Source organism: Canis aureus, chromosome 8, assembly GCF_053574225.1.
Source record: "Canis aureus isolate CA01 chromosome 8, VMU_Caureus_v.1.0, whole genome shotgun sequence".
NCBI classification, from domain to species: domain Eukaryota; kingdom Metazoa; phylum Chordata; class Mammalia; order Carnivora; family Canidae; genus Canis; species Canis aureus.
This window is the reverse complement of record NC_135618.1, coordinates 8,552,624-8,566,289: the sequence shown is the minus strand read 5'-3', so window position 1 is coordinate 8,566,289 and position 13,666 is coordinate 8,552,624. Positions and strand designations below refer to the sequence as shown.

At 36.8% G+C, this 13,666-nt stretch overlaps 1 protein-coding gene across 3 annotated transcripts in view; it reads right to left on the bottom strand.

Annotated features, from left to right (window-relative positions):
* Nucleotides 1-13,666, bottom strand: part of MIGA1 (mitoguardin 1) — an 86,069-nt gene that overhangs the window by 4,562 nt on the left and 67,841 nt on the right. For 2 of the 3 annotated variants that reach the window (XM_077905103.1, XM_077905104.1), the window contains exons 9-15: nucleotides 9,401-9,519; nucleotides 9,067-9,139; nucleotides 8,306-8,392; nucleotides 7,182-7,280; nucleotides 5,660-5,794; nucleotides 3,998-4,051; nucleotides 1,978-2,094 (exon numbers count right to left, since the gene is read on the bottom strand). In XM_077905103.1, the coding sequence (XP_077761229.1) occupies nucleotides 1,978-2,094; nucleotides 3,998-4,051; nucleotides 5,660-5,794; nucleotides 7,182-7,280; nucleotides 8,306-8,392; nucleotides 9,067-9,139; nucleotides 9,401-9,519 (684 nt within the window). The remainder of the gene's footprint in view (nucleotides 1-1,977; nucleotides 2,095-3,997; nucleotides 4,052-5,659; nucleotides 5,795-7,181; nucleotides 7,281-8,305; nucleotides 8,393-9,066; nucleotides 9,140-9,400; nucleotides 9,520-13,666) is intronic. The other variant, XM_077905106.1, reaches the window with a different exon arrangement.

Below are 13,666 nucleotides of genomic sequence, written 5' to 3'. Positions count from 1 at the left end.
TGAAGTACAGTTGAAATACAGTGTGGGGCAGCCCCGGTGGTGCAGTGGTTTAGCGTTGCCGGCAGCCTGGGGTGTGATCCTGGAGATCCGGGATCGAGTCCCACGTCAGGCTTCCTGCATGGAGCCTACTTCTCCCTCTGCCTGTGTCTCTGCCTCTCTCTCGCTCTCTCTGAATAAATAAATAAATCTTAAAAAAAATAAAGAAATACAGTGTGGTATTAGTTTCAGGTGTACAACACAATGATTCAACAAGTCTATACGTGACTCAGTGCTCACCACACTAAGTGTAGTTACCACCCCTCACCACACAACACTATTACAATATTATTGACTATATTCCCTATGTTGTACTTTCCATCCTCGTGACTTATAACTGGAAGTCTGTATCTTTTAGTCCTCTTCACCTACTTCGCCCATCCTTCCAATCCCCTCTCCTCTGGCAACCACCAGTTTGTTCTCTGTATTTATGATTCTATTTGGTTTCTTTGTTTGTTCACTTGCTTTGTTTTCTGGTTTCCACATGTAAGTGAAATCATATGGCATTTGCCAGTCTCTGTCTGACTTATTTCACTTAGCATAATACCCTCTAGGTCCATCCATGCTGTTGAAAATGGCAAAATCTTGGGACGCCTGGGTGGCTCAGCGGTTGAGCATCTGCCTTTGGCCCAGGGAGTGATCCTGGGGTCCTGGGATCGAGTCCCGCATCAGGCTTCCTGCAGGGAGCCTGCTTCTCCCTCTGCCTATGTCTCTGTCTCTCTCGCTGTGTCTCTCATGGATAAATAAATAAAATCTTAAAAAAAAAAAAAAAGGAAAAGAAAATGGCAAAATCTCGTTCTTTATTCCTGAAACTCATTTTAAGCAAGTTGTATACTATTAAGTCACAGGCTGTTATGCCATGATGGAAAAAAAAAAGTAACTCCAAACAACAAAAACCAGAAATATTTCATTTCTCTCCCATGGAAATCAAATGTTTTTTTTTTTTTTTTTTTTTTTTGGAAATCAAATGTTAAGAAGTACTAAGAAGGCACACTTCATAGAACCACTGAACTCGGTATCTGGATGAGTCTTCAGCTATCAATCTGTCAAGCCTCCTCATTTTATAGATGAAGGAAAGAGGACAGAGCATGATTTGCCGAGAGTCAGGCTGCTCACTGATGACAAACCTAATTCCCAGTACAAATTGTTCCCACTAAGCATACACCTTACATTCTGGGAGGTTTTTTTTTTTTTTTTTTTTTTTTTAAGCCATAAATCGATCAGTTTCCAATGACAGTAAAATAAATATTTACTAGATATTCACAAAATGCTACATTTACAGCACATAAACATAATAATTTAATTTTTTAAATGAGCAGTAGAGTGAAACAACCAAACTGAAACATCAAAAACTTTCAGATTCATACTCGATTGTTTACTTTTATTTGCTCCTTGAAACACAGCCTAAACTCAAGATATGAAATAGTGAGACTTTTCTTGGTACTGTGCCAGGCAGAAAATTCTGCAAGGAGCTGTAATTTCTGTCTTAGCAAACTGCTGACATTGGGATACAACCTTAAACTCCCATGTTCTCTCTCACAACTGGAATTTTATCATTTTTGTTACCTTTAACCAGAACTTCCTTCTAAGTTGCCCACACGTGCAATAAAGACATATTATTTGTTTTATACATTTCAAAAGGGTCCAGAGGTGGAGAACCGTCTGCAGCAACTTGACTGTAACACAGTAATGCTACACAAAAGAGCACATCCATCAGAGAAGGAATGGATAAGGTGAATGGACTTGCTGAAGCTACTCCAGGATAAAGCACCCAATCTATATGATAATGTTCCGCTAGTATTTAAACACTGAATTTAGGTGACTTTTAAAACTTTACCTTTCATTCACGTTCTTTTTTATACAAAAGCAAAATCAAAACAGCTAAAACCTCATCTACTTTTCAATTCAGAAGAAAAAAGATGATTCAATGACTGAACATACCTTAAAGAAGCAACATAAGTCATAGAGAGAATTTCTAGGACCCAAAAAGCCCCAGGCAAGGACAGGGCTGATTTGCTCACAAATGGCATAAAAATGGGCAAAAAATCCATCTGGGATCTGTTGGGAAATGAAGGAGAATCAAGTTATTTTTACCTTCTTGAATTAGCTATCTCTAGTAAATTTAAATTGCTATCCATCATCTGATCAGCTCTTTTTGAGGACACACTAGGGGTTAACGATGAGCAAGCCTACTAAAGACGTGAATAAGCTTACAAGTCACTTTTAGAGTCACAGAATGTTTTACGTAATTTTCATATCCTAGCCAACAGTTTCAAAATGTGCTGAGGAACATTATTTCTTGAAGGCATTTTCACCTCATAAAAATACTTCATGAAAAAGTAATCATATTAGTGTTACAACCAAGCAATAACAAGAATGCTGTGGTGTTCCTGAGCAGTATGATTTTTAGGATGAATGAGATTACCATGGTTTCAGCTACTAAACAGTTCTATTCAATCACTTAATTAAAATATCTGAAGAAGACCTAAATTATTTTTAAATGCCTAAACATAAAAATATGCTTATTAGAATCATTTTAGTTGAGGAACCACGTATTACTGAAATACTTAATTGTATAATTACTACCTCTTCTTGTGCAATAGCAATCCATACAGTTATAATTCAGGAACCTCTCTAAGTTTATTAATAACTTTCCCTTGTTAAATAACATCCTGTGGGATTTGTCATACTGCATCAATTGGGGATAACTATGCCTTAAGATTCTGTCTCCTGGAGGGGTTATTTTCTATTTTATAGACTCCAAAATATCTTCTACTAAACCTCAATTAAAAAAATATATAATCTAGCAGCAATTACCATTTAATGAGTACTCATTATATTCCAGATAATGTGCTAGGTTCTATTTAATCTAATAAAATGTTCCTGAAAAAGTAGGTCATGTTAACATCATTTTAATAATGTAGAAAATGATTAAATGTCAGAGGATTTAAGTTAACCTGTCCTAAGTCGCACACAGCTAACCAGTGAAGACCAAAAATTTATGAAGGATCCACTGAAGTTATTACTTAGTCTGAGAGGTTCTGCATATATTAAAATTCTAAATCCCATAGACTCTAACTGTAGTCAAAGTTCAGACAGGTAAGGACATTAGCACGAGCTGATTCAAGAGACACGCTTCCCCAACTAATAACATAAGCCGAATTCAACCACAGGGAAGACATATTTAAATACAAAGGAAAGAGTATGGCATTCCAGGCATAGAAAATAGTTCCGCAAGAGGTGAGATATAAAGGTATTTGTGGATATGGACAGAAGACTAGCTTAAGGCACAAGATTTATGCTAAAAAGATATAAAGTTATATATGTTATTATTATCATGATTATTATGGAAACTACCACTTATTAAGCTCATTTTTATATTTACTTTTCATTTTATGTAAATGAAGCTGGTTGATAATCTCATTTCATCCTTACACCGACCCTATGAGATAGGCACCAATTCCATTCTGCAAATAGGAGAACTGGAGGTCCACTGATAGCCAGGAACTTGCCTAAGGTCATAATAGCTAGTGTGAGAATCAAGCCCAAATCTACAAAAGTCTGCTCCCTAGCCCCAAAACAGTGGTTCCCAAATGTTAGAATTTATAATCATTTGGAAAGCTTATTTAAAACACAGGGTCTCTGGAATCATTTTAAACGAGAATTATTCACATGCATGGTCCCCAGAATTACTTAAAAAATGCTATCAGAGCCATTTCTAATAACCCTAAACCTTCTCTCACATACTAGAAATACCATGCATGCCTCAGTATTTGCTCTACTGAACTGTATAGAATGTTAAGGAAGAGGAAGAAGGAAGTCAAAACAAGGGAAGCCACCCATCCAGCTTGAGGGACAGTCCCTATGAACTGCCATCCCCATTGGAGAAACAACTCGGCTGTTTATTGGACAGGAGCCTCAAATGACCCAAAAAAGAAGTCCAAGGCATAATGAAGTTTACCTTCATCTGTTGCCTTTTCTGTTTCAGCACTGACCAACAACTTGAAGCCACGGCCTAGATAAATGCAGAGGAGAAAAAGCAAGACTTACATTTATGACTATATAAACTTTGCATTAGGAGTGGTTTTTATTAGAAATTCATAGATTATGGGTTTAAGATGTTCAAAACATTAACCAGGTTCCTTCTATTGTTTGTGAGTAATAATGAAAAGGTATTTTGTTTTTATAAATTTTAAACTTAAATACAAAGCCACTGAAGGAAAAAGGCTAAGCTCTGGTACCAAGAAACTTGATTAGCTCTAATTTAACTCTCAGAGTTCTTCAATTCTATTACAATGGGAAAAGAGTGAAAATATGTGGACACAGATAAAAGTATACAACAGTTGTTTTATGTGTAATAATGACGAAGTAATACTTTTTTTCAAGAGTAGTATACTGCTGGAAATAGGTGTGGGTAGAGCTAACAGTTTTATTCCAATAAGGAACTAAGAAATACAACCTTAATGATAGGGAGTAAAACACCCAAGTAAATCTTACAGAAATCTGGCATGGCTCAACTTTGATCAAGGTCACGTCACCAAATCAGTAACAAAAACGGGAGAACATGCATGTACCTTTTATAGTTAAACAAAGTTTGAGGGAAAAAATAGATTTACTAAAGATGCTTTAAAATTTAGTATCAGGAATTTCCAAAATAATTGTGAAATAGGCAGCTGCAACTTTTTAAAAAGGCATTCTAATTGCAGCATGAATATGCATTCCACCTACTTCCTTCCAGGTACACACTTTAAGCACAACAAAACAATGTCAAATAGAGATCTGAATACAAAAAACAAGAGAAACTGAAAACATTCAAAGTATAGAGTACAGTTTAAAGCTGTTTTATTTTTGCATATGCTTATTTCTTTTATGCCTCTAGCTTCTTAATTTTTAAAAAATTTATTTTTAAGTACTCTCTATACTCAACATGGGGCTTGAGGGGCGCCTGGGTGGCTCAGCAGTTGAACATCTGCCTTTGGCTTAGGGTGTGACCCTGTGGTGGGGGAGGGGATTGGGAGGGATGGGACCAAGTCCCACATGGGGCTCCCCACGGGGAGCCTGCTTCTCCCTCTGCCTTTGTCTCTGCCTTTCTTTGCCTCTCATGAATAAAGAAATAAAGAAATCTTTAAAAAAACAAAAATGAAAACATGGGGTTTGAACTCACAACCTTGATATCAAGAATCACATTCTCTACCAACTGAGCCAGTAAGGGTGCCCTCCTTCCTCATCTAATTTTTCGTAGTATTTGAGAATATGAATCTCCATATTTTCCTTTAAAAAATACATATTGTCTTTTCACAACTGCTAGATTTCAGGTTAGTCACAGAGCCAGTTCAGTTGCGATTTTTGGTTAGGCCTAAAGTAGTCTGAAGCCCGAGTTTAAGATGGGAAGAAACACTTGGTCCTTCAGGTCAGTGCAGGGACAGATAGACGGAGCCAAAGGGGAGTTTCATCTGAAGAAGTTGTGGATCATACATATCTGATCCCAATATCAAAAATTGAGTCCAGTTTCCACACTAGTCATTTTATAGGCAGATATACAAGTAAATCTTATTGATCTTCCCAGCTCTGACCATTTCTCATCAAATCAATATGGTTGAGAAAAAGGTAAACCACCACTTACAGTTTCTTTGAAGGAGGAGTTTAGCCAGCGATTATTTACTACATTCTGTATGGATGTCGGTGGGTTTTCTAAATCTTCAAAGGAATCCATTAATATAAAATCCAGAACAACATCATAAAAATTTAGATTTTTCACCTGCATTAAATTATGAGTTAAAACACAAATTATTATTACACAGAGCTGAAATAAAGTCTGAGCCAGGGCTTCATACTCTATAATAGCAGGGTGTTATAGTTGAATCAGATTGTATCTCTGATGAAAAAAGAGGAAGAAACAAATATGAAAGCAACTCACCACCAGAAACTATAATTCACCTAACAGCTGTTCCTTCCTAGATCCCATCAGATGAAATTAATTTCTCCTTTACTGCATTCTAGGAGGCCTTTACTCATGCTTTTATTGTGGTATCTGCACTGCTCAATCTGCTGTTACTTAGTCCCTAGGATATGTGCCTATCTTCCCCACTGCACGGGGAGCCTCTTGCTCCTCCATTCATTCATGCATAGTGTTGTACTACATGCTGTACCAGGTGCTCAGACTTCGACAGCAACCGAATGAGATGCTTAGAATTTAGTGGGAAAAACAGCAACAAAGAATCCCACAAATACACAATTATAAACTGTGATAAACCCAGTAGAGGAAACAATACATGGTACTATGAGAACTTCTGATGGAGATTCTCATCTAGACTAGATGTCAGGGAGGGCCTTCTTTAGGGAGGGGGCATCCCAGGTACAGGAGGTACCTGTCAAAGTGTTTCAGGTAAGAAGAAAGATGTGATGTGAGCCATGTGTGTCACATCTGATGTGAGCCATGGTTCTCTTGAGCAGAGGGCACAGGGGCAAAGCAGCTGGAGACAGGACAAAGGGCTAGCTCCATGTCCATGATTTTGGATTTTATCCAGTGTTTTGGAGGAGCAGTGGTAGAGGGTAGATGGATGATCAGATTTGCATTTTTTAAAGGCTGTTTGGGACCCAGCATAGAAATTGGGATGCAGACGAGAAAGGGTGACTGCAAGGAGGCAAGGAGCCAGAGGGAATCTCAGAATGCAAAGACTCCAAGGTAGTCCAGGGAGAAGGAATAGTTACTCAGGCACAATGGCATTGGCAGGATTAGAGAGAAGTTGAAGAAACAAAAAAAAAAACCTGACAAAACTTAGATGTAAATATGATATAGTAGGCAAGAACCAGGAGGGGTAAAGGCTGAGTCCTGCACAACTGAATGGATGCCAATCCCTTCAGCAAGTGAGCAAACGCCAGAAAAAGAAAGATCATTTCTCTCTGTTTTCTCTGCCTCAAAAGCCGAAAGCTATTCAGCCCCTTGCAAACTTACTCTTTAAGCTTCTGTTACAACAAAGTGTTCCAGGCTCAACTACTGCCCCAAAGCACAAAGACTGTGGTTGCTGTTGTTTATGATTGCCATAACCACTGCAACATAATTGGTTTTACTGTCATTCAACAAGGACAAGATATCATATGAACATAAGGAAGAGGAATGAATATTACAAAAAATTGAAACTTACTCCTCTAGCAGCAAGTTCCATTTCAGTACTATCCCAGTGATCAGTCTGCTCTAAAAAATAGATCATTTCATCAAAAACATCTTCAAACTTCTTTGGGTTCTGCAGAAAAAAATACACTTTAATCCTAAACTCAACTTTATAACAAGGCTCAAACCTACAAAATAAATGAGTTAAGTCTTCAAGAATGTGTATTAGATCTTTATTCTGTTAAGTAATTGAATTAAAATATATTTTCAAGGTATGTCATATTCACTTGGTTTAATATTTTGTTGTCCCAACATTTGGCAGAACCCCAAAACGTGGTTACAGAAGATGCTACGTGATGCTTTTCATGCAGTTCTATTCCTCTTGGAGGAATTCTAGTTGAAATCACTGGGTTTAATCTATCACAAGAAGGTCAAGAAAGCAATGTAAGACTTAACTGGGAATTGCAAGTAGTTAAGATCACCTTACATTTATTTTGCACTTAAAATTTTTTTCTTTCCCACTTACTCATTTAATTAATTAAGAACCCTCTGACGCAGTATACCATAAATATAATTTTATTATTCAAATGAGGTAATTGCAGTGCAAAAGGATCAGAAAACCAGGTGTTTAAATAGATCAAGGAAGGCCCGTTTTACTTGATTTTTTTTCTCAACATCTGGACACACTGTACATAAAGGGAAGTGGTTCCTTAGAGTCTTAATGATGTTGTGATTGTTCTGCCTCATGCAGTCCCATGAATAAGAGTAACTTGTATTACTCTGCAGATTTCTGAGATCTACACTATTTCCTGGAAGCTCAGTGAACATGATTTGAGGGAGGTAAATGAAGAGGTCTTAGAAATAAAATAGTGGTGGTTGTAGTATCATGTATCATGATCCTCAAAATGACATTCACAACTTCACAGCGAACTGGGAATAATGTATGAGTAACAACTTGATCAAAATAGTGTAGACTTCATACATAGAAACAAATCCACCCAAGTAAAAATCAGGGCTCTTTATATAATTTATTTTTAATATGTGAACCTTTCCAACTATCTACAAAAACTTTTTCTTCTAGTAAAAATTCAATGTACTGGAATCTTCAGTTCAACAGAAACAACAACAGTAAAACACTTGTCAACAAAACAAGTTTACCTTTCGTGCTTTCACAATTAATGCTGATAAAATTTTCCTTCCACTCTCAGCAAGGAATATCCTGTTGGCTGTTTCCGAAAGTATTACCTGAAAAAATATCCAACCCCAAAGAAGAAGGAAACCTATAATTAATATGAATGGACATCTGACTCTATAGCACATCTACACATAAACAACCCTAATACAGTCAATGCATCATATGTGGCACTATTTCTGCAAGTAGACCACACAGAAAGTTGTAATTTACTAACGTAAAAAGAGCTCTTGAAACCTATAATCAAGAAAGGTTAAAGGGAAATAAATATGAATTTAAACTGTGTTCAATTTAATATTAGAAAATCCAAAATAAATGTTATATAGTCTCCAAAATATAGAAAAATAAAGATAATTTGTTATGTGATCTTATTTCATTTTAGGAAATCAATGATTTTACAACTGATTCAAATACAAAACAATCTGAGAAACATACTACTTGATAATGGGAGGATGTTTATTTTCAGCAGCCATCTGCACAGATCTCCAGTATCAGAATACCCTGTTTGACAAAGTGTGGTGGAGCTGGGAAGCCATGGCACAGGACAAAGACAAATGAAAGAGCAGGCAGGAAAAATAAACTTAGTAGATCTTATACTTGCCATTAAAAATAAGGATAACAAAGAGCAAAGAGCTGTCCTGTTTATATTCAGCTGGACTCTATAGCATGGGGTGGGGGGCAGGAGAATGAGTGGCTAGGTGAAATCACTTAATGTTAAAAAAAATACCTGAAAAGCCTGCCGAATACAGTGAAGTTTGGCAAGAAAATCACTGTCTCCTAGGCACTCCAACATTTCAGTTCTATGTAATAAACAGGGAAGACAAATGTTAAACTGCATTCAAGATCAAGCCCACTACAAATTTGGATTCAAACAAGCCTTAACCTCAGGACCTTAATATAAAACACATGTCTTTTCAATACTGACAAAACAAGTAAAAAAACATTTTTGAGCCTAAAAAACCTTTCCCCCCATTCTCGTAAACATCCTTAATAAATATTACACAAACATTGCAACAGCACCCTAGTATTTTTCATTAACGAAAGCAAAACTGAAATGGTACCTAAGCACTCTTGAGTAGATTTTCCCTTCTTCAACTAAATGCATGGCTTCTTCATAAAAAGGGCAATGACACAAAGACTCTAGTCTGTAGGTATGCCGTACTTCTCTGTGCTCTGCAAGCTAAGAATGCAGTGGGTTACAACAGGATACACTGATAGAAGAAAAAAATTGTAAAAGATAGAAAATAGGATCTTGCTAAAATATCAAAACATTGATCTGATGAAACCATAAAAAGCATTCAGTAAGATTGTACAGCTAGTGAGCTCTAAATCCACTTTATTTCAAAACTCAGTTGTACAAATGACTGAAACTTTTAACAAGCTTTTGAATTTGTCAACTTAAGCCCATAGGATACATAGAAAGGCAGTATCCTACAGTTCGACAATAAGAATAACTGAGGATGAAATATTGAATAGAAGAGGGGAGGATTTAACACCCAAAGAATGCTTAAAAGTTTTAGAACTCACAAGTGTAAATGAAGTAAAACTTTCTACAAAAACACTGCAATCTCAGTTTGGCTATTCTAAGGAATTTTTTCTCAGAGCCAGCTCCAACTAACCTCTGTATAACTGAAAAACAGTCATGCACCTCTGGCCTCCCTAACAACTCTACATATGAAATTCTAGTCTTCTGACGATTAAACAGCAAACATGACAGAGCAGCCAACTAAGCAAGAAACCTTTGCAGTGATGTTAATTTTTCAGTACCAGGTGATCCATTTAAATAGCATGCTGTAGGGGTTTTTGGTTTTTTTGTTTTGTGAAGATTTTTTAAAAATTTTAAAGTAACCTCTACACTTAATGTCAGGCTTGAACTCACAACCCCGAGACCAAGAGTTGCATGCTGTACTGACTGAGCCAGCCAGGTGGCCCTGGATTTGTTTTTTTAAGTATCCAGAGAGAGAAAGAGTGTCCAGACCCACAGGCATGCTAGCACGCAAGTGGGTGTGCGGGGGTATTTGGGGACAAGCAAGTAGAATCTGTACTGGGCATAAGGCCAATGCAGGTGAACTCAATCTCACGACCCTGAGATCATGACCTGAGCCGAAATCAAGAGTGGGACGCTGAACCAACTGAGCCACCCAGCTGCCTGGTTTTTTAATAACAGCTTTATTAAGATATGATTCACATGCTATAAAATTCATCCTTTTAGTGTACAAATCAGGGGTTTTCAGTGGATTCACTGGATTTTGCAATTAGTGCCACCTTTTAGTTCCAGAATATTTTTACCATCCCAACGGGAATCCCCTTACCTTGGTCATCCCTGTTTCCCCTTCCCTCTAGCCCCTCTACTCTAATCTACTCTCAGTCTCTGGAGTTGCCTACTTTGGAAATTCCATGTAAATGGAACCAAACAATATGTGGCCTTTTGTGTTTGATTTCTTTCACTTAGCAAAATGTTTCCAAGGTTCATCTATGATGTAGCTGTTATCAGTACTTCATTCTTTTTTATGGCTGAATTGTACAGATATACCACTTTCTTTTTTTTATCCACTCCTCAATTGATAGACATTTAGGTCACTTCCACTTTTGGTTATCATGAATAAAGCTGCTTTGAACATTTGTGTAGAAGTTTTTAATGTTTTCAATTCTCCTCAGTACACACCTAAAAGAGGAAGGGTCAGATGGCTACTCTATGTTTAACTTATTTTTTACTTTTTTTTTTTTTTTTTTTTTTTTTGAGAGGTAAGGAGGGAGAACGAGAGAATCTTAAGCAGGATCCACACCCAGTGTGGAGCCCAGTGTGGGACTCAATCTCCCAACCTTGAGATCATGATCTGAGCCAAAATCAAGAGTCAGACGCTTAACCAATTAAGCCACCCAAGCACCCAACTCTATGTTTAACTTTTTGAGGAACTGCTAAACTGCTTTGCAAAGAGATGACATCATGTTCCACTCCTACTAATGTACAATGATTTAATTTTTCCACACCTTCACCAATAATTATTACTATACATTTTTAAAAAGATTATTCATTTATTTGAGAGAAAGAGAGGACATGCAGAAGCAGTGAGGAGGAGCAAAGAGAGAGGGAGAAGCAGACTTTCTGCTAAGCAAGAAGCCCATGAGATCCCAGGACTCTGAGATCATGACCTGAGTCAAAGGCAGATGCTTAACTGACTGAGACACCCAGGTGTCCCTATTATTATCTATCTTTTACATTATAGTCACTTCTGTGGGTGTAAAGTGGTTTAATTTCTCTAATGACAAACAATATTGAACATCTTTTATCTCCTCATTGGCCTTTATATATCTTCTTTGGAGGAATGTTTATTCAAATCCTTTGCCCATTTTTCAATTGGGTTATTTGTCCATCTACTGTTGAGTTGGCACCACTCAGTATATATTCTGGATATGTGTCTTTATAAGACACATGATTTACAAATATTTTTCCCAATCTGCCATTTCTTCACTTTTTTGTTTGTGTCCTGTGAAGCACAAAAGTTTTTACTTTTGATAAATTCCAATTAACGATCCCCCCTCCCTTTTTTTCTGCCTTAACTTTTACTCCCTGCTTATGCAGAACATCAAGGTCAGCCAGAGGTGAGGGGTTAGGGACTTCTAAAGTCTTTCCTGAACATACTCACGATCCTGCACATGCCTGTGGCCTTCTCGATCACCAGGAATATGTTGGAAATTTTCAAAGCCCCCTTTTAAAAATCTCATTGCTCAATTTTTCCTTTTAAGTTTTTTGGTCAGCCTCTTATTAGCCTTGACTGGTATCACCACCTCAGGGAACTATAATGTTAAACAATTGCCACTGATTGTTTTCAATAAAGGCCATAGGGATTGGACTTTCCTACAGAGCGAGCTCTAAGTCAGATCAAATATAGATAAGTCTTGAAGATGGCAGGGAGCTGCCATATAGGTCAAAACAGAATTTTGGGAAGATCCAAAGCCATTAAGTGTCTTTTAGTGGTTGCCAGGCCTGGTTTTTGCAGTTACCACGTTTGTGAAATTGTTGGTTTTCAAGACTATGGAAGAGAAGGGGATGGGAACAGATCAAGTTAAAAATCCACAAAGTTCACTGTTCTTATGGAGATTCATTTTTCTTTTCTTTTTTTTTTTAAAATGCCCCTTAAATTTCTGTAAGTCTTTCATTAATTTTCAGAGTTCTTAAAACTTTGAGTTTGACAATTCTTGCTAGTGTTTTCATTGCTTTGCAAAAGAGATTTTTGGAGATTGTTAATCTATTATTCCAGAAGTATTTCTTCATGCTGTAGTTTTGGCACTTCATATGTACCCAGTACTATGCTAAATGCATTAATTTCATAATCTGATTTCATCTTTATAATAACCCATAAAGTAGGTACTGTTATTTTCCACATTTTACAGATAAAGAAACAGAGATTCACATTACCAGAACTTGTTCCAAGTCCCACAATCAAATGGTAGAATTTAAACACAAGCATTACTCTAGAGCTTATACTCTTAATTACCAAATTATATACTTCTATCAGCCTTATCCAAAAAGCCAAGAGGAAAGAAGTTTAAGCTTCAACAATACTTAAGACAGTATAAATATGGCTATTAGAGATCAGAGGCAAAAAAGAAAAGTAAGCAGAAATGACAATATCTCATATTATTTATATATTCTCCACTTTTAATATTTCCCTTCATATTTTAAGGACGATATAATATGCTAAAGGCAAAGTGCTTCTGAGGTTAAAAAACTAATAGGATTTAAAATAACTTAGAAATTCTTTATATATTAAATAGTTTAAAGTTTCGTACCACTATCAAAACAATTAAGATTTATGTTCACCTACCAGTAGATAAAAATCCCAAGGAAGAAAATGGGACTCTAATTAAACTTTCTACATAAAATAATTTATACTAATAAGAATGAATAAATCCAACAATAAGAGATTCCAGAATCAAGCCTTGATTTATTGGTCTACCTTGCTTATTGCTGGTTTCACTGAAGTGATCATTTAAACAAATCTCTCTTTTTTAAAAGACTTAGTTATTGGGCAACCCGGGTGGCTCAGCGGTTTAGTGCTGCCTTCAGCCCAGGTGTGATCCTGGAGACCCAGGATCGAGTCCCACGTCAGGCTCCCTGCATGGAGCCTGCTTCTCCTTCTGCCTGTGTCTCTGCCTCTCTCTCTCTCCTCTCTGTGTATTCTCATGAATAAATAAGATCTTTAAAAAAAATTAAAAAATAAAAGATTTATTTACTTACTTAAAAGACTTATTTAGGGGCACTGGAGTGGTTCAGTTGGTTGAGCATGGGTTGTGGGATTAAGCTCTGTGTAGGGGCTCTGCTC